Below are 21,836 nucleotides of genomic sequence, written 5' to 3'. Positions count from 1 at the left end.
CTGGCTTATTGTCTATGATTCTAAACACACACACACACACACGTTCTGACTCTGGCTCTGGAATCAGATTAACTTGACTCTATTTTTCATCATCTCTGCGTTTTTTTTGGGGAATTTTCCATGGATTGTTGGAAATGCGAACACAGACTTTATTACCGTGCAGTTACATCAGCACAGTGCTGACTTCAGGGGTTTGGAAAGGAGAGGTAAATTGGAACAACCACAGCACTTCTCCAATTCTTTGCTCCGTCCCTCCATCCTTTCACCGTTTCCTCCATCTCTTCATCTTGGTCATCCACAGAGAGCAGCGGAACACGCAGGACATTTTATAGGCCACTGGTTCTTTATACTAATCACTTTTCAAAGGTGAACAAAAATATTCTCAGATCAGCGTTCAGATATAGTCAGCTCTTTTGTGACCTGAAGTTTATGTTGTGTCTTAAAGGATATTCTATATTTTTCTTATTGCCAGCAAATCTGATAAAAAGACACAAACCAACTAGCATCGTCTGTGTCACCAAGCCTGATAAATGCTAAATGCTAATGTCAGCAGTCTAACATGCTTTCCATCAGCTGTATAATTGCAGTTTAAGGAAGTTCCAGAGGCAATAATGACCTCCCACCGAGTGTCTTGGGCACAGAGGCACCCAAGAGTACCAGGGGCACAAAGTAATTAGGAGAACAAAAGTCTATTACCTGTCCAGTGGTCGCTGTGAGACGGTGAAGTTCGTCACACACCGGAAAATAAATTGTTAGCTGGATGAAAAATGGAAACAACTTTGATATTCGTAAAAAAGCTAACAAGCTAAACAATAACATGTTAAATTCTTATGTTAGAATTCATTTCCACTGTGGATTTAGAGGTATCCGTGTTGAACTAAGGCGTTAAAAGTTGAAAATGTTGACCTGTTTTTATGTCAATCCATCTCATAGTTGTTGAGATATTTTGAGTGTCTGCTGCAAGCATGACGCTGTCCAGCATTTTGACATTTTAATTGTACATGCTGAACATCATCATCATCAGGTCACATTTAAATGTGTCCTATGCTTCGGTTTATGACCAAACACCTGCAGAACTAAAGAGATTCCCATCAGCCTCAGCTTTACTTTGTGTTAAGGGCTAATAAACCTAGATTAGCATGCTAACATGCTCAACTAAGATAGTAAACCTGGTTAGCATTTTACATGCTATGTTACCATTGTCATTGTTAGCATGTTAGCAATCTGACGTTAGCATTTAGCGCCAAGTGCAGCTTCACAGAGCTGTTAGCATTACTGTAGACACTCAGTCTTTGGAGTTTATTGACTTAAGAGAGAAAAAAACTTCTCACACAGCAACAACACTCAGCTCAGCTACTTGACACAATTTTTCTTCTTTTCCGGATGCATTCAGCGAGAAAAGAAGGAAATGGTGGATCCAAGGGGCTTTCCGGTTGCTTTGTGGTGACGGGCCCGAGAGCTTAACATGTTGGAGACACGCTGGCTATGATATCGTAATCTGCTCTGTCAGCCTCTGAGGTCAGACGGCCATCTGTGGTCCCAGACAGAGAGCACTATGGGATACATGAGGGAGACTGTGGTGACGGGGGATTAGTGATGGGTGGATGGACACATAGATGATTAGATAGATGAGTGAATGTTCGCTCTCATTGATGGATACATTAACAACTAAATGGCAAGACACATGTATGTAATTTTATGAAATGTAGGGTGAACTAACGAACAGAACAGAATGAACAGATAAAAGGATGAGTGGGTGAATGCCCTGACTATAAACTCCTAAGCAGCAGTAACAAACCTGTATGTTTTTGGAACTGAGGCTGGTTTTTATTTAAAAAAATATGTCTTGCTTTCTTTTGATGCATGCAGGTGACTTTTTGCTGCTTAATTAATGTCTGTGATCCACTACATTGATGTTTTATACAGAGCCAGGGTTTGTCTGAGGTTTCTGTCTGTTAAAAGGAAGTTCTTTCTCACCGATGTCGCGTCAAATGCTTGCTCTTTGGGGGGGAATTGTTGGGTCTCTGTAAATGATGGTGTGGTCTAAACCCACTCTATCTGTAAAGCTTCCTGAGATAACATCTGTTGTGGTTTGACACTATAAATTGAACTTGCTTCTTTCATGTCTATGTAAATTCCAAACATCTGATAAATTCTGGAGGCTACCGTCTCTGCTCTGGGACATATTTCAAGACTTTTACTCTTGCTATCAGTCCTCAACATCTGTCTGGTTGTTAGGTATGCTGTTCCTGCGCATTGACATTTGCTTTTTGATATGGGTCTTAGGGAGCCAGTCTTTTTAAGTGTTTTCAAAAATAGATTCAAGGAGGTTGTAGATGCTTTTGACTGAGCTATTTGCCACTATGTGATTTAGGATATGATATATCTTAAAGTCTGAAATTGTATTCTCTGTAAATATGTTGTATGTCTGAAACGTTGTATAATGTGCTGGACATTCCTTTAAAGGATTTTTTAAAATATCAATCAGGCTTTTCCAAATAAATTTAAAATAAAGTATGAAGCCACATATGAATCAGTGAACGCGTGAATGAGTAAATTAACCGATTAACCCTTCATAACTTCACACTACATCTATTACCTGTTTATACCTGCACCTACAAAAGTTTACATATATATTTATCTTATCCATATTATACATATTATTCATTTTGTCACTACTTATTATTAGATTTTATATTTTATTTTATTCCTATATTATGCTAGCCTGGATACCAGCCGAACTTAGCCCCGCCCACAACATTTGAGGTCGGGAAGTTCACATTCTGACTAGAATCTGAGTATGACCACGTCAGGCTAATATTATGCACTATTTTGTGTTTTTATGTCTTTGGAGCTTGTTACCACTCCATGCAATGACTTTCTGAGGGCAGCAGTGGAAGTAAAAGCACTTAATGTATAATGCAGACTACAGAGTGCCCATTCTATTATTGTTGTTCTTTAAAGTATGATGGGTAGCAAACAAAAAACACATTAAATCTGTTTAGGGAATACATTAAAGGGATTTAATCTGTCAATTCATTGAGGTACACCTGACTTTTTGCTTTTCATTTGACCTGTTTTTATGAACCACTGCACAGGGCTCCAGACTGCGACCAAATGGTCGCATTTTGCGACCAAAATTTTAGAGTGTGCGACTAAATTTTACATCCAGTCGCACATGTGCGACCAATAAATTTGCCCCCTTTTTTTACACGTTAAACGTGGAAATTTCGGCACCTGAGAGCGTGTAAGCACAAAGCTTATCTGTCCTCTCCTAATATATCCATGGTCCTCTCTGCATAATGACAGAGACACACACACGCGCAGAGGTGCGGACGGAGCAGACTCGTCGGCTCTGCAGTTTTGTTGAAGTTACAGTGAGTCACGGAAATGCCGATAAAGTGGTTGCAAGTGTGGTTACATTTTTTCTAAACTTCACGCAGACAGCGTTTGCTGCAATATTATATTAATATCGAGGCGAAAGCGGTTGCGGGGCTGTTGACGTTACACTTCCTGCGAGTCAAGCAGGCACAACGTTGGTTTATCTGCCCTGGGGACTGACTGACAGGCTGAGGTTGTAAGGCAAGGCAACTTTATCTCTACAGCACCTTGCAGCAACAAGGCAATTCAAAGTCATGATGAAAATAAAACAGGCTAAAAAAGAATAATATACATACAAGAATAAAAGTTACAGTGAGTAAGAAATTAATAATTATTCAATTCAAGGTTGTAGGGCAGGTTTGGGAGGAGAGAGGGAGGGGTTTATTTTTATTTTAGTTTAGTAGCCTAAACAATGCATGTTTAATTTTAAGTTGAATTCATTGTAATTGTAGACTGGAGACTACAGCTGGTATATATTTTTAATATTTGTACTGTCATGACAGCCATGGTGCTGTTGGTTTACCTTTTATGTTGCATCTTCAAAAGTGCAAAATAAACACATTGTAATTTCTATGATCAAAGTGTTTATTAGTTATACAGTGGAAATTAGTAGAAATGTGAATATTTGGTTAGCATGTTGATTTACGGTGTGTGCCCCTAAATTTTGTGGTTGCGCCCCTAAAATATTCAGTTGGGGGCCACTGTGCTCCTAGTGAAAAAAGTTAGTCTGGAGCCCTGACTGCAGGTAAATGATGTCCCGTAATTAACTGACGGTGTAGTTTTGGCCCCAAAAGAATTGAATTGAATTGATTCAAACTTCCATTTATTGGACGTTCCCACAGTGTTGCATGACGGGAGAATACTGTTGGAACTTGGATGTTGAATTAGTTTTCCAGTCCAGAATAGTGACCCTCGATCATTATTGAAGCACAACGGTGCAAAGTGGCTCTAAATACTGAGTTACTGACTTTTTCTTTGGGCTAAAGTCTATTCAGTGGTTAGATTGAGGAGGTTTAAACTGTGATATGCAGCTTTGTAATACCAATCAATCAATCAATCAATATCAAGACCACTTTTTGAAGGCCTCGTCTCGGAATTGACCACGTCTTGTCTCGGTCTCAGATAAAGAGGACTCAGGACTATATATTTCAAAACCACAACTGCCTTTTTGATTATTTTCTCAAGGTATTACTCATGATACACTTATGGCGATAAAAGAGGTGAATGAAGAAGAATCTTAATTTGTTTTCTGTGGGTTTTTTTTCTATGGGAATGTGGCTCTTTCAGATCAATTTGAGGAAGTGCCTATGGTTAGCATTTTCTAACATTTGATCGTGTCATGCAGTGTGGGACTCACATTGGTCCGGTCTGGTCTTTTACTCGGTCTCAACACCTCAAAGTCTTGGTCTTTCTCGGTCTCGATACACTCTGGTCTTGGGGGTGGCTTGGTCTCGGTTTAGGTAGTCTTGACTACAACACTGGTGATGTGTCAGTCCATAGTATGTTCAGCTGACATTCCAACAGTGCTAACTCTAGACTAACCTTCTGTTTCTAGAGTTTAAAGAAGAGCTTTGCTAAATGTTGATTCCAGCTTGTTCTAGGCTGCATTATTGTGCACTCAACACTTATTCAACTGTTCAGCAGGATCTTTGTCTTGATCTTCATTTGGTGTCCATATACAAAACAAAATTAAATCTATTTGTACTGAGGACTTTCAACAACCTAACAGTATCAAAGAGCATTCAGACATATGGAGTATCCCTTCAATATAATGGATTGTATTCAGATTTACAGTGTTTTCCTTCATCATTAATCCATTCATTCATTTGAAGGGAAGAAATTAAGATTAATAAGGTTAAACGTTGTCGGTAGTCTTTCTTATGTTTCCTATTCTCCAGTGTTTGCAGCATACATTAATATCTTTTTAATCTCATTGTTTTTGCTTTATTTATTATGATTCCCACCATATATTGGGTTTTATTTTATTAGTTTGCTCTTGTTTTTTTGTTTACCTTGTTGAATCCTGAAACCTCTGCTGACAATCTAATTTCCTCTGGGATCAATAAAATGTCATTTCAGACTGAACACTGACATATTTTGTTATGTAATAAGACATATCCTCTTTATCAGTGTGTGTTCTCTGTTTCCCATAGCTCTCCTGGCCAGCTGCGATGCCTTCAGATTGGGTTCGTCCCAGCGTGTCATCCCCCTCAATCCTCCGGTGGCCCATCTATTCCAGGATGAAGGCCCAGCCCAGCCACACTTCATCCAGGAATTAGTCAGAACCAAACGCCACTCGGCCCACGAGTTAGTGCGAGCCCAGCCTCATTTGGTTCACGACATGGGCTGGCCAGAGATACAGGAAATATCCCGTTCCCAGGCCAAGATGGACTCCGCTAACTCCTCTCAGTTAAACCCACTGCCGTCTGCCGGCCAGGATGTAGCCAGGACCCACCCTGCTGTGGATGATAACCTGGATGTGGAAGACGAGATGGAGGTGAGGATGAGTTCAAGGTGATGTGTAATAAAATGTACAGGGTTAAACTTAAAGGTCACATATTATGCAAAGTTTCTTTTCAACATAAATGTGTGTCCCAGTGTGCCTAAAGACCCCCAAACTATATTGAATAAAACTTGATAGTTCAGATTTGTGGGGTTGTATGAGCTACTTCTCCATCATCAGTGTATTAGCTACAGTAGATGGCGGTCTGCACACTTCCCACACTGAAGCTAAGCAATGTACCGCTGTGGACGGAGGGCAGCAGCTAAACACATTTTAGATACCTATACAAATCTATATCACTTTAAGTGTATGTTATACTTAGAATATTTTCACAGCTTGACCTTGCTGTCAGACAGCACTTTCCGACGGGGAATTGAAGCCATTATATCCATCCATGCTCTCTTCAAAGCCACCAGACTCCTTTGACAAAAACAGTAATTTTACCTCCCAGAACATGGTAGTTGCTGGTCTACTGCTGCCTCCATCGGTTAGTTTGTTTATTGTGTGACTTTGGTTAATCCAAAATAACACCAGAGTCACAATAACACAAACTAACTAACCTATCAAGGCAGCGGTAGACCAGCAACTCCTGTACTCTTCCAGTTAAAATTACTGTTTATTTGTTAATGGAGTCTGGTCGCTTCGAGGAGAGTGATATAACAGCTTCCGTTCCCCGTCGGAAAGACCTGTCTGACAGCAAGGTAAATCGCTGACAATATTCTAAATATACCATACACTTAAACTGATTTTTATGTGTGTATATATATATATAGTACAGCTGAAGACAGAAAAGGAGGGTGAGAGAGGGGAGATGATGCAGAAAGAGCCACGGGCTGGAATCAAACCCGGGGCACTGCAGTAAGGACTGAGCCTTGGAACATGGGGCGCCCCGATATAGATTTGTTTAGGTGGGCCTTTTTTTAGGTATCTAAAATGTGTTAAGCTGCTGCCTCCGTCCACAGCAGTACACTGCTTAGCTTCTGTGTCGGTACTCCTGCCTGCTTCTCCAAACTAGGCCAAGGCAGTCCCACATGTGCTGGGGCCCCAGATTGGCCAAACTGTTTTCAATTATTTTATAATTTGACCCCAGTTGGTCCACACAGAACATTTGAAAATTGTAAGTAAGTTATTTGGTAGATTAAAAGTCAATTAAGATGTCACTGATACATCATTCTGGGTAACTGGGCAATATAGAGGCAAAATGCCATAACGGAGATATGGTAATGGCTGAAAGAGCAGCTTGACTGAGATCTACTAAGAAAATCCCTTAAAACATGACTGGATGTTTGAAAGCCGTGGAATCTTCATCTGTTCAGTGCAACATGTTTATTGTCTCCATGTCTGGCAAACTGACCATTTTGCACATGCAAAGCTGCCATATGTATTATATTCCAGTCGTATAATTCCTCCTTTTCATTCATGTTGTGCACTTTTTAAGAGGCATTAAGCGATTGAAATGAACGAGCAGAGATCACGTACGAAACATCAACATCAAATGATGCTGTCATTTGTTTGATCGGCTTTAGAACAAAGTTCTTCTCCTTTTTAAATGCTAGTCATAGCTATTAATCAGATAACACTCACTTGATAACACCCCACATTTGAGCAGTTTGGCATCCGGAGGATAAATAGTTTATAAATGATGTGAAAGACACAATGTTGTACGTGTCTCTTTTTTCATTTCTTCTAAATATGTAGTTCTGAATCAGTTGTAATAAGATGATGATTTATTTTATAGCTTGTCGGTGATCAATCAGACCGTCTGAACAAATGTGTTTCCCATTTTCAGCGTATGGTTCATCTGGTGGTTCCTCAGGATGCAGAAAGCTACAGGGGACGCCCAGACTCCAGCGACCCAGAGAAGGAGCTCCTCGGGGGGCCGGGAGCTGGCGATGCCTCCCTGGAGGCCTCGGGCTTCTATGGAACGGACATGGAGGACAGAGATAGGGGAGAGGAGGGAGGAGAAGACCGAGAGAGGAGAGGGGGAGAGGACGAGTGGGAGAGAGACATGGGGGAGGACGGAGAGAGGAGAGGGGGAAACGCCAGAGCAGAGGAAGAGGAGAGAGGAGGAACAGATGACGCAGATGTCCACGTAGTGGATGCCAACCACACAAGCCCAGATCTGGATGCTCTGATTGGTTAGTAGAAATGATCTTCCTTACAGAACCAAACCGATAGAGGCTGTTGTCTAGGGCAGCACGATAATGGAGGAAAATATGCGATAATGTTTAATATCATGATAACGATATTACTTGCGATAAATAAACAAAAATGAATGCGTACTCAGTTCTGCCTTTCTATTGCTTTCAGTATTCGGCTAAAATATACAACAAATTGCTTGTTGAATTTAAAACAAATGAAAGGAAATGTTTCCCAACATTCTTTTATTGAACAAAATGAACATTGAATTAGATGTGAAAGGCACCACTAAAGAGAATCACAAATCACGTTTTAAAGTGCAGTTTTCTGCTGATATTTTCTTTCAACTTACACAAAAATTCTCTGACTGTCTTTTAAGACATGTCGCAGCCTTTCGCGATGTGTTTATTGCGGCACATGATATCGTGATGACGATAAACAAACGATACATTTTGCAGCCCTACTGTTGACATCACATAATACGCCCTCAGGCAGCCGTATTAGCCTCGGTCACAAACCTGCTGGTATCCAGCAGGAGGTTTCATCTTCAAAAGCATCTTTGAGATGCCACAGATGTTTACTGTCTGGCCAAAGTAATGAAATGTTTAAAAGTTTAAATCCAACAATTCGACAGACTGTGCTGCTCCACTATGCTCCTCTTCTTCATTTTTCTGGACAAACATTATATAGCAGACTGTGGAAGTGGCCGACACAGTCAGACACCAAAATACCTGTGAAGATGCTGGATAACAGGTAAAAGATGAACTGAATATGTTTCAGAATAATATTACCTTGCTACCATCACTGTTTCAGTGTAAATGCTAGTTAGAGCCCAGTGGCTAATGGATGCACGTTGACAAAATGCAATAAAAATGTGGTTGCTAGATGTGTCTACTCCTTAGCTGAATGGGTTTGTTCAGTTCAACTATAAGCTAACTAATCTCAAGCTACAACTCAGAGTAGATTTTCTTTTCATCATTTTCTAAAATAAAACATAGGCAAAAAAAATATTTGATTTTCTGGCTGCGCAATTACTTTTTATGCTTCGGCGCCAGCACCAGCCATGGCAAGTGGCCTTTTGTTTTCAGGTTGTCCATTCCATTGTAATGAACGCAATATCTCATGAACGGCGTTTAAGGAATTTTTCCAAAGTTGGCACAAACATCCACTTGAACTCAAGGATGACGTGATCAGATTTTGGTGGTGAAAGATCACTATGAGCCCACAAAACATCTTTTTGGGCCTAAACTCAAGAATTCATACACATACAAAATTTTACACAAGTATCTGGTAGGATAAAACAATGAAGTGATGACATTTTATATCAAAGTCTAACTCTACTGTGACATCATAATGTTGTGCAAAAACACTTTTCTGGCCGTTATTCAACACCAGACCTCAGGAACAGAAGGGGAGACATTTGGTCGGATACAGAGTTGGTGACACCAATCTTGAAACGGTGCGATTGTACAGATCCTCTGTGCTGCCGGGGTGAAAATGCGTCTGAAGCATCCATATTTCGCCAAAAACAATAATACATTTTATTAAATTGCCTCAAAGTGTTCACTACAAATATTATACGAGTGTGGACAGACATTGATGTAAACTGCAACTTGACTTGTTGGCGGAGGCATAGGCTACAACCGCGAGGCGGGTTAATTCTAGTTCTTTATTTCATTTTCATGTTCAAAGTTAAATGAGCATCTACTACTATACTAACAAAATATAATCATTTTGTAATTTTAACAAAGATATACATTCATTATTTTGTTAACGTTCGACAGCTACTAAACTACTGTTTATCTCCTATGAGTCTTTGATACGAGCACGCTGTCAAAACCTGTAGAAAGAGGAACAGCTGACAAGAGGTGTATTTTTACACACCCACACACACACACACACACACACACACACACACACACACACACATGTTTCTGACATGTCTTTTTATGTCACACAGGCTACAGTCCATCTTCCCACCCCTCCAGCTCCCCCCCAGCTGAGGTGCATGATTCCGGGCTACAGGAGCATCGTGCATCCCCGGTCCTGGAGGTGAGGACAGATCAAAGACTCCTTCATATGGATATTCTGGAGATTCTGATGGATTACTGTAAATGTCAGAACACACCCAATTCACACAGCAGTTGGTTTGTTAATTAAACTGTGTCTGTCTGACGATCGTTAGCATGTCCGGTTAAGTACCAAGTGCATCATTAACTACTTACATTAGTTTGTAGAGTTACACGGTAAAAAAAAAACACATCCACTGTTTAATATTTCCCCACTGTGACCTGGAAGCTAGCAGAGTTTAGGCTTACGTAAGCGTCTCTGTCCTGCGGTAAGAAAGTAGGACGTTTTCGTATTTTCTTTACTGCTGAGTTTGAAGGCAGCGTCAAACTGCAGTCGGACTTTAATTAGATCGCAGGCAATCAGATGTAATCCAGGCCTCACCTACTAATCTTGCTATGAATAATTTAATTAGTCTCAACTCCTTTATGGGATTAGTGGTGTCTCGTCGGCCCATATCGACTGGGCAAACGGGGAAAAGCGGCACAGCAAAGAGCATGTTGATAAATGCTGTCTTTAAAAAAACCTATCTAAAGATTAATTGCAGCATACATGTGAGTCATTGTGGCCTACATTTCTCAATCTCTAATGCACTCAACGCTGAAAATGTACTTTGTTTTGATTGATGTAGAACTGAGACTCAAAGATGAGATCGCCTCTCTTTCCACAAATTACAAAAGAAAACAAAAAAGGGTAACACTTTACTTGAAGGTATCGACATAATCGTGACACGACACTGTCATAACTATGACATGACACTGTCATGAACGTGTCATGAAAGTTATAAACAAGTCATAAACGTTTATGACTGCTGTCATTAAGTATCATTCGGTTTTTGTCATGACAAGTTGACATCGTTTGGGCTGTCTTGATTATGACAGCTTGACATTAATCAAAGTTACATTACCAGAAGTTGTCTTGGTCATGACAAGTTGACATTACATTTGTTTGGGATGTCTTTGTAATGACAACTTGACATTAACCAGGATGACATTACCAGAAGATGTATTTGTCATGACAACTTGACATTACAATTCTTTGGAGTGTCCTTATTAAGACAACTTGACATTAAACAGGATGACATTATGTCAAGTTGTCATGACAAAGACATCCCAAACAAATTTTATGTCAACTTCTGGTAATGTCACTTTGATTAATGTCAAGTTGTCATAATCAAGACAACCCAAACAATTACAACTTGTCATGACAAAAACCGAATGACACTTAATGACAGAAGTCATATCCGTTCATGACTTGTTTGTGACGTTTATGACATGTTCATGACAGTGTCATGTCACAGTTAGGACAGTGTCATGTCACGATTATGTCGATACATTCAAGTAAAAAGAAACCTTAAATCTGATTCACTAAATAAAGCATTCAAACACTTCAAGATGGATGTATACTGTAGTTTTAGTCAGTAAAACTAATTTTCTAATCAACTCAGAGCTTCTCTCGTGATTTATGTCGGTTGGACTCTCCGAGGACACTGTTTACAGAGACGTTAGAGTTGCGGACAAAAATAGGCTTTTTGAAAAGTGAGGGGAACTTCCCCTTCTTCCCCTTCCACTTCCAATCCTCAGTGGAAATGCCATTTTTGACTGTCACCACCCCGGGTGTCTCCTTATAACCTGATGTCTGCCGTACAGGTGGGTCCTTTAGAGAGAGAGCTGTGGGAGGAAAATGGTCATTCCAGCGGCTATGGACTCCTTCACTCCTCCATCACTACAACTAGTGCTACGTCTACTGCTGCGTCTGCTTCGACTGCTGCCGCCGCCGCTGCTGCTGCTGGAGACGCTGCAGGAACGGCCACCCATGAGACTGACACAGGCACAGACTTTGGGCTGCTGGGAAGTTACACAAAAGGTATGTGTCCTCTGTAGTCTATATCGACGACGTTTCATTTCCGGGATCGTTACGGTCCCGCCGGAAATTACGCCGGATGTCCCTCATTTCGACCGGATGTCCGTCACCTTCTGCTTTCTTTGTGTTGGCGTTGTAAACGGCGGTGGATTTCTGAGGACTATGGTTAACTGCTCCTCAGATCTCTGCAGGGTAAATCCAGACAGCTAGCTAGACTATCTGTCCAATCTGAGTTTTCTGTTGCGTGACTAAAACAACCTTTGAACGTACACACGTTCCACCAAAACAAGTTCCTTCCCGAGGCTATTTTGCAGAGGCACCGTGGCTCAGTCTGGCGCTTAAAGAAATGCCAACAAACCAGAGCTCATTTTTCTCCCATCCCAGAATGCTGTGTGGACTTGCCAGACCGTCCTCTGCAGCGCTGTGGAGGAAGGTCTGGCAATGTGGGACTTGCGTTCGTGTGTGACGCTGTCAGCCATGCATAGTTCCGGGGATGTCTGTGATGAAGAGCATCTGCTGCTTATTGTTTAACCTCTGGTTTGCCTCTGCAGCTGAGACAGAGGATGAAGAGACAGAGCGGGAGGAGGAAGGGGAGGAAGAAACGGGCCTGGCACACAAAGGCAACGTGTTTACCCAGAATCCCACTGTAGCAGAGGTCGGCGTGGCTCCCAGCAGAGAGCCCCTGCAGCCCAGCGTGGAGGAAGAGGAAGAACAGGATTTAAAAGGTGAAAAGTGTAAACTCTTTCACTAAACTATTACAACAGAGAATCAAATTGTGATCAGTGTAGGTGCTTCATAAACCCCTCCCCCAAACAGTGATTGTCCAATCATAGCTTAGCAAACGTAACTCGGTTCAGTTCATCTCTACATGTTGAAGTTGTGTGTGTTGTTGGGTGTCTTTTTCAGTGGTGTTCAGAGGTATTTCAACTTTACTTGAGGATTTCTATGATCCAGCGTTACTGCTGAATCGATTCCTGACTTCCCAAACTACAGAGTGGGCCGAGGCCCAAATCACAGAACGAGCGTGCATGTCAAAACAATTAGTGGCATTAAAAGACATTTTCCACTACATCTCAGAGGGAAATATTGTACTTTTTACTCCACTAAATTAATTTGATAACTTAAGTTACTTTGCAGATTATGATTAATTATACAAAATATGATCAAAAAATATGGGGTGGCATCTTCTCCCCCTGAAATATGATTGCCCCCTCACTGTTGCCCCAATCCATTGGGCTATAGTGCTGTCAACCTGACAATTGTGATTTCCATTGGATCAGAGTACTGTCACTTGGCTGTCCATTGTGCCAATTTTCCCAGCCCTTGTCACATGACCAATTAATGTTTCCATGGTGATTGTCCAAAATTCTGATAAAATGGACCAGGTGGAATTTATTTTTTTAAAAGTGGCAGACAATATATATTGTATTCAGATGTCAATTTTTTTTTTTTATGAAAACAAGTGAAATTAATAATGGATGTGATGTTTTATTTAGCAGAATAATATTGTGTTGTTCTATCCTATCCATAGTTCTTATACCCCCCTACTGTGTATTGGTCCCCCCTGTGCCACCCCACTTAAAAAATCCTGGTTGAAATGAGAAGCTCCTTTTTTTTTTGTCTTTTGGAAATCAAGTCTTTAAATGACTATGGATTTTTTATGGTAAATCTCCCACCGATATTCCTTTAAAATGATGTGATAGATAGGAAATCTTGACAGGCGTAGCAACAGTAACCAAGGGTGGAGGAGCTTAACAAGCAATCAATGAAATAAATGCATTATTAATAGTTTTTGTATTGGTTCAAGGGGGTGGACTGCAAGACAGAAGTGAAGAGGTGGAGAAAGAGAAATGGAGAAAGATGGAGGAGGAGGATACAAGAGTCCGACACATCGTCCCGCTTACCACAGATCCCTCCCCCACCATCGGCTTCACCGACCCGTCCTGGGATTGGATGGGGAAGACCAGGCCCCTGCAGACCCTGGGGTCAGAAGTCAAGGGAGGGGGGGTTACAGAGGTCTTCTTACCGGATGTTGATGAGATGGAGGAGGCACAGCAGGTACATTTAAAGATTTCATTTCTTATTTGATCAATATTCCCATCACCGTTCTAACCCTGACTAACTCTGAATCTTTCAGGTGGTGTGTGTCGACTGGAGCGAGCTGGCTGGACGTGGATACGTCATCCTCAACATGACGGAAAACTTGAACTGTGTAAGTACAAGGTGTCAAATTACATCTCCAGATGTGTTGATGAACTGAAGGATGAAAGGCTCCTTTATGTGTTGAGAAAACTCTCCTCCTTCTTAAAGGTGCTCTAAGTGATGTCACGCATTTTTAAGCTACAACATTTTTTTGTCACATACAGCAGACATCTCCTCACTATCCGCGAGCTGCCTGTCCCCTGAACACTCTGTCTCTGTAGACAGCCCAGGCTCCACAAACGCCAACAAAAACAAACTGCGCCAACCTGCCACATAACAAACAGTGTTCCAGCGTTCCAGCCAATAACTGACAAGAAGGATTTGGGGGTGGGGGTTGGGGGGGGAGTTATGCTGCGTTACAGGCAACTCGTAACTCGTGTTTTCACAACCTTCTACGCGTGAAAGTGCCCTGGAACGGCATTCAAACCCGTTACTTACTACTCGTGAACTCGTACCAGATCGTTGTACTCCCAGTTACAGTTTTTGACGTCACACACACATAAACAACAATGTCGATTGCTGCAATTGTTGATGCTGTACAGACGCCGGCGATTAACAGTGAGAAATAGAAATAAATAGACAAATAGGCAGCGTAAAGTAATTCCGCACATTGTAATCAAAACAATACACATCCGATTGTGTACTACTACAGGTTATGTTTATTAAATGAAGCCCCAAATATGTTGCCGACTAGAAATGGCTAGTATCAGCTTAATACATCCAAGGTATCAGCTTGCGCTAGCTAACGTCAACGGTAGGTAGCCGCTAGCTAACGTTAACGCTAGCTAACGCTAGCACACCACGCTTTGCCTGGAACGCTACCAAGTCGTGAGTTGTGACTTGAAGTCATAACTTACGGGCTAAAAATTGTGTCTGGAACGCAGCATTAGTGTGCGGAAGCACGGAAGTGAGGGAGAGGGGACGGGATGAGGAGGAGGGAGGGGCGAGCCTAGCCTCCGTTTTGTTTGAAAATACTTTGAACATCACCCAACATCGCTAAGAGCATCTTTTAAGCTAAATCAAGTCTTTAAAAAGCCTCCTGGATCAGCTGGAAAATGCATCGTCACAAAGCTGAAAACAGGGCTGTTTTTCAATCACCATCAGAAGTTGACTTTAGAGATACGTGGTTCTCACAGGACAGCAACGCTACAAGCATATGATGATCTTATAGAATATGATGCATGGCTGTAGATTAAACTAGCCAACAGTATATAAAGGAGTTAAAATGAGCACAACGTTAACGATATCTACAGCAGTAAAATGGAACACACACATTAATGCAGCAGGAATAAATAATACATAAACATCAGATAGAAGAGGAGAACTCTGACAGGGAACATTTTACTGCACGGTCAGTACTTTAAATTTTTTATACTTTAAGTACCTCTTACTGATAATACTTACATACTTTTACTTCAGTAAGGTTTTGAATGCATGCCTTTTACTTAGTAGTGGAGTATTTTCACAGTGTGGTATTGGTACTTTTTCTGAAGTAAATGATCTGAATACTTCTTCTACTTACTGTGTTATCGTCTTGAGATTATCATCTGAAAAACGTCTAAACTAAATCAAGAATCAAGCCAAATAAATATTTGACAACAAGCTGGAGCAGCCAGACCTTTCTCCCACGCTGGCAGACAAACAGTCAAGGGGTTCAGTGGAGTTCTGCAGACAGAGCTGCTGGAGGCCATCTCTGTTTTTTCTGGATCTTTACCATGGTGTCTGTCGCTATGGCAACAACACAAATCCTCACCGCCACCGCAGTGACCTGATGGTTGCTACGGCAACACGGATGGAGCCAGAACTATTCTCCTGTATCCCCTCTTCTTTCCTCACTAAAACAAGTTCACTTTATGAGGTTTTTTAACATCAATATGAGTTCCCCCAGCCTGCCTATGGTCCCCCAGTGACTAGAAATGGTGATAGGTGTAAACCGAGCCCTGGGTATCCTGCTCTGCCTTTGAGAAAATGAAAGCTCAGATGGGCCGATCTGGAATCTTGCTCCTTATGAGGTCATAAGGAGGAAGGTTACCTCCCCTTTCTCTGCTTTGCCCGCCCAGAGAATTTGGCCCCCCATGAGAGAGAGAGAGAGACATCATGGCTTTCAAACCAGCAAAGTGACAGTTGGTCAAGGCCACACCCCCACCCTCCACCTTGCCCCCCCACTCTCTCCTCCTCAATAGCTACAGACACAGAAATGGCACATCCTAAGGAAAGCTCATTGTGGGACTGGCTCTAGTGGCTGTAATTCTGCACCAAGGCTGAATTTCGAGAAAGAGACTTCAGATACAGTATTAGGGGACCACTATGGTCTATATAAAAGAGACTTCAGATACAGTATTAGGGGACCACTAAGGTCTATATAAAAGAGACTTCAGATACAGTATTAGGGGACCACTAAGGTCTATATAAAAGAGACTTCAGATACAGTATTAGAGGACCACTAAGGTCTATATAAAAGAGACTTCAGATACAGTATTAGGGGACCACTAAGGCCTATATAAAAGCATCCAAAGAGCACCATGTCATGGGACCTTTAAACTTGTTGATATTTGCAGAGAAATCAAGTGGTAACTTGTAGAAAAATTTGTGTGTGTGTGTGTGTGTGTGTGTATGACAGGAGGAGTTTCGTGTGGACCAGGGCGTGCGGTTGTTGAAAGTCATGGAGAGAGTGTTTGCTCGAAGAATGAACAGCCCCGAGGGATCATGGGTACTCTACCTGAGCAAGCCTACACACCACCAACACCAGCTGCTGATGAACGTGGCTTCTGAGCACGGTACACATACGCACAAACACGCATTCCATATATATATATGCATATATCTTTATTCCATAATATTCTTTCAGTGTATTGTAATTTAAGCGGTCTGAGAGAACACTAGACTTTTGCAGCTCCTCTTGGCTCCTTCAGGCTTTAGAAAATCGAGCTGTCACTGAGAGAATTTGGCCAATCACAGGTCATTTCAGAGAGAGATAGAGAAAGAGAGAGCTCCTATTGGCTGTTCTGTGCATGCATTGCTCGTCAAGACATATCCTGACAGTTCTACATGAATCAGATCGACAAGGAAAAAATCCAGTTCCAGTGCCTCCTCCTGGTGTTCCTAATGGCATAAGGAAAACAATCACCACAGATGATATGATACATTTTTCAGGCAAACTGCTCAATGTCACTTTTCCTCTTCTTTCCGCTTCACTAAAACTGGATCTTATGACATCTGTACCAGTTTCATGTCTCCTCTTTTTGCTTGGCTTGTCACTAAGGTAACCGCTGGAGTCACTGCCGTGGACCTCCATGGGAGAGATCTCCTCCTCTTCCTCCTCCTCCTCCTCCTCAACATGCCATCAAACCTTATTTTTACAGTCAAACGGTCAAACTGTAAAGCGCTGATCAAATATGAATTAAGATTCTGTTACTGCATTACCTTTTTTTTATTTTCACCTCAAATGTTTTCAGAAACATGTTTAGAGTTTGCTCCGGCTGGTCAGCCAGTTGGCAGTGCTTGGTTTTGGCCCGACTTGACCACAAACTTTCTCATTTTACAGCTAATCTGTACACTAAAATATGTTTCTGAAAACATTGACAGTTCATGGCAGGCTCAGTGCTGTTTAGTTTGACAGTTTGACCACAGGTTACGCACATGTCATTGACACTGTTCCTGTGTCTCAAATCTTGAACTTCTGCACTTACACTTGCTATTTTGGGTACATAGTGCGTTCACACTGACGAAGTGTGGCCAGCAGTGCACTACGAGTACCCAGATGCTGCACTCAAAACCATCAAAGCATTGAGGGCCAGATGTACGTACATTTGGGAATGTAGCATTATCAGCGACATGGCCAACAGAAAGCGCACGCCGTCGTATTTACCAAACCTGGAGTTCATTGGGTAATCAGCGCCTTTCTCCACCCATTATACCATAAATTGCGCTGTAGCAAAGCGTTAAGTACTGGTGCTATGATACGGCTGACTGCAGACTGCGATATTCCCACTGCTGATGCTATGACTGTTTGAAATGATCCTGATGCCAATATTTGTAATGTAGCGAGGAGTTTAACAACTGCTGGAATGGAATGTGAACGCTGAGTCAGAGATTCAATGTCATCTTCGATTTCTTCCAGTAACTGTAATATTGCATGGCTGTTTAATCTGTAACGCTTAATGATTTGGTGTTCACTCAACTGAAAAAGTGTGATCCTTGTGGCAAAAATCCTTTCAGCTCGTCTCCTTGGCCTATGTCTTCGTCTTGCTCGGATTACTGCTGCCATTTCACCAGGAGGCATATGCGAGGAAACCCGCTTGCGGCCGGTTTACACCTGCTTTTAAGAGGCGGAGAATTTTCACCGCAAAATAGAGGCGCGCTTTCACAGGTGGTGTTTGTACATACCGCGGAATACATAATTAGGGACAGCTTAGGCTTCCTCTCCCATCTCTTTATGGAAAACTCCCACTTTGCCCTTGACCCTCCCGTTAATGCATATGCATGACACGGAAAAGCGCAATTTGCCATTTTCAGTTCCCGCGCCAGGCAATATGAAAAAATATGCCTGAAGTGGCCGCAAAGCGTTGTTACATCTGGCCCTGAGCGTGGAACGCTAGACACTACTCGCCCTCAGCGGTCGCCATCTTTGCTACTTAGCGGAAGCTACGGGACCACCAATGTATGCGGGCAAGGATGCTGCAGCAGTTACTATTGAAAGGCGAGTAAGTAATAAGTACCACTATACTGCTGTCAGTTAGTGAGAAAACTAGCCAGATGGACAACAACAGGTGGCGGTAACGCTCTGCCCGGCTGCCATTTACCAATAAACAGAAGAAGAAGAAGAGTCAACGCTCTGAGACAACCAGGAGACAACACTACCCTGTCGAAATTTGAGCACTACACAAGTGAGTACATAGTGCACACAGTGCAAGTGTACTCACGGAATTAGAGACTCAAAAACAAGACATCAAGGGAATCTTTGCTTCAGTACATAATAAAGAAATGGTTCTGACCCTAAATAGTGCTTACCACACACTCAAACACTTACAAATACACACAAAGACAGACATTGGTGTTGGCTTTTAGCACTGTGTTAACATTGTTCCACATGTGTTGTGTCTTCCAGGGGTGATTGCAGCCAAGGATGTGCTGGACATGCTGGGAGAGATCAGGAGAAGTTTGAATAAGGTACACTCTCCAAGAACGTCTCAAAATTCTTTATTACTGTATGCGTGTATCCAGATGTTGGTGTTACGACCTAAACAATTGTCACAACAAATGAAAGTAGAGATTAAAAGGTTTCTGCTCATATAAACACATGGTGATTTCTACCAGTTAATGCGGAATGTGGAATTTACAGCTTAATGAGAATATTGCCAAGTACAGTAGGTTTTCACACCAAGGAATTTCCCTTTGTATCTTGGTGCATACAAATAAACGTAAGGGGAAAGGAAAAACAACTAGGCCTATTATAAATGTCAGAAAATATAAAGTAGAAACATTAATGTTTGTAATAATAATATGGAAAATATATCTGATTATAAAAGCATATATATAAAAGCTGCACAGTGTTTGAAACAAAGAGGATGCAAAGTATGAATCAATGAATTTGCAGAAGTTCACAGTAGATTAGAATGTTTGCAACGTGCAGAGATAAATGTGCATTAATGTAACCCATTGATTCAGATGTGCAGGCTTTAAAGCGCCCATATTATGCTCATTTTCAGGTTCATAATTGTATTTTGAGGTTGTACCAGAATAGGTTTACAAGGTTTAATTTTCCAAAAACACCATATTTTTGTTGTACTGCACATTGCTGCAGCTCCTCTTTTCACCCTGTGTGTTGAGCTCTCTGTAGCTACAGAGTGAGACATCTCACTTCTGTACCATCTTTGTTGGGAGTCGCACATGCGCAGTAAAAAATTTACAAGAAAGGAGCACGAAACAGAAGCAGCTTTTGGCCACAGCTGCCCTTCTGTGCGTGCGGTGATTTGTCCTGAAAAAAAAAAAAAGAGAGGACACCGCAGAATGTGGACAGGACCTCCTTTTGCACAGTCCAAGAGAACCGAGACCAGTTCATGTTCTTGTACCTCCCTGTATTCCCCTCCATGTTTACTATCTACCCAGTTTGCTGCTTCCTGTTTGGTGCTGGAGAGAGCGCACCTATTCGTTGATGACAATGTTCACGTCAGTGAACTTCATTAATTACAAGAGCCAAGACTAAAAACGTAATATTAAACATTATTGATTTTATGGAAAATCAAGTACTACTTCTACAGGCGTGTGCTTTCACTTCAATTTAAAAACTATGCGTTTGTGTTCATATCGAGTTCATATCAAGTTCAAACGTGTGTGTGTGTGTGTGTGTGTGTGTGTGTGTGTGTGTGTGTGTGTGTGTGTCATCAGGTGGGCATCCAGAACTACAGTTCGGCCAGCAGTTGCCAGTCTCGTCCCAGTCAAACACGCAGCGACTACGGCAAGCTGTTTGTGGTTCTGGTGATCATCGGCTCCGTCTGCATGGTCATCATCACATCTGGATTAATATACATCTGCTGGCAAAGACGACTGCCTGCAACCAAGACTACGGTTGGTAAACACCTGGTGGTGGAATAGTACGCGGTACATTTACTCAAGTACTGAACTTATTATTAATCTGAATTGCAAAGTAACGGAAGTTATACATTTCATAAAGTAGCAGACAATGGTACTTCCAGTATATTTTGATGCAGATACTTTTGTACTTATATTTTGATAAGCTGATTTCAATCCAGCTCTGTGTCAGGGCAGTGTGGGCAGTGTTTAGATCAGTGGTGCCCAAATTCTTTCATATGAAGAGCCCAAATGTATCTGGATGGAAGGCCACAGCCCAAACATAAATGTTGATGTTGAAGAATACCATAATTCTTGTAATTCTTTGTAGATAAAACTTACGCATGTAATTTAATAGGGAAGTTTAACAGCTTTATATTGCCGTAAAACTCAGATTAAGTACTTTGTACTTGTTAGCTGCACAAAATGGACGTTTCGTAGTCCATACAGTTAGGATGTTACAGCACTTTCAAAATAAGAGGAGAATAAGCATGAGCCTGTCAAATGCCATGGTGGGCTCAGAGCAACCGTCATCTGGCAGAATTCAGCAGACAGGAATTCTGGCGCCACGGAGGAAAAGCACACAACATTCATCTGCACAGGCTGCCCACACTGCCATGACACAGAGCTGGATTGAAATCAGCAAAATATCTCTAAATGTAGGACTTTTACTGGTATTTTTTCACTCTAGTATTGCTACTTTTCCTTAAGTAAAACATCTGAATACTTCTTCCACCTCTGGTAAACATACACGCTCCCATCGTCCCCGTTATGTGACACTCACATAAAGCGTTTGTGCACTTTTATGTGAGTCTTCAGCGCTTGTTTTTTTTACCTCGCAGTTCCGCAATGAAGAACTTCACTTTGTGGAGAACGGTTGCCATGATAACCCCATGCTGGACGTGACCAATGACAACCAGCCTGAGATGCAGGAGAAGAAGCCGAGCACCAATGGGCTCATGGCTGGAGGAGAAGGAGGCGGGGAGGAGGGCAGTCGCTGGCAGGTGATTGGATGACTCATTAAGTGGATGTATGGATGAGTAAATAATTGAATGAGTTCTGGATAAGGGTTGAAATGTTTAATGCTACACCGTCAGCTGTCTTGTTTTTT

At 41.8% G+C, this 21,836-nt stretch overlaps 1 protein-coding gene across 2 annotated transcripts in view; it reads left to right on the top strand.

The window, feature by feature from the left end:
- The window catches only part of podxl2 (podocalyxin-like 2), a 33,045-nt gene that overhangs the window by 6,560 nt on the left and 4,649 nt on the right, over positions 1-21,836 (top strand). For both annotated transcript variants that reach the window (XR_005638965.1, XM_039797688.1), the window contains exons 2-12: positions 5,535-5,878; positions 7,674-8,022; positions 9,984-10,075; positions 11,740-11,956; positions 12,505-12,678; positions 13,761-14,011; positions 14,091-14,165; positions 16,776-16,932; positions 19,263-19,324; positions 20,543-20,722; positions 21,568-21,729. Coding sequence is in view for 1 of the 2 variants with exons in the window: in XM_039797688.1 (XP_039653622.1) it covers positions 5,535-5,878; positions 7,674-8,022; positions 9,984-10,075; positions 11,740-11,956; positions 12,505-12,678; positions 13,761-14,011; positions 14,091-14,165; positions 16,776-16,932; positions 19,263-19,324; positions 20,543-20,722; positions 21,568-21,729 (2,063 nt within the window). In the remaining variant the exon portion in view is untranslated. The remainder of the gene's footprint in view (positions 1-5,534; positions 5,879-7,673; positions 8,023-9,983; positions 10,076-11,739; positions 11,957-12,504; positions 12,679-13,760; positions 14,012-14,090; positions 14,166-16,775; positions 16,933-19,262; positions 19,325-20,542; positions 20,723-21,567; positions 21,730-21,836) is intronic.

The sequence above is a fragment of the Perca fluviatilis genome, chromosome 4, assembly GCF_010015445.1.
Source record: "Perca fluviatilis chromosome 4, GENO_Pfluv_1.0, whole genome shotgun sequence".
NCBI classification, from domain to species: domain Eukaryota; kingdom Metazoa; phylum Chordata; class Actinopteri; order Perciformes; family Percidae; genus Perca; species Perca fluviatilis.
The sequence above is the reverse complement of the archived record's forward strand: the minus strand, read 5'-3'. Positions and strand labels throughout refer to the sequence as shown.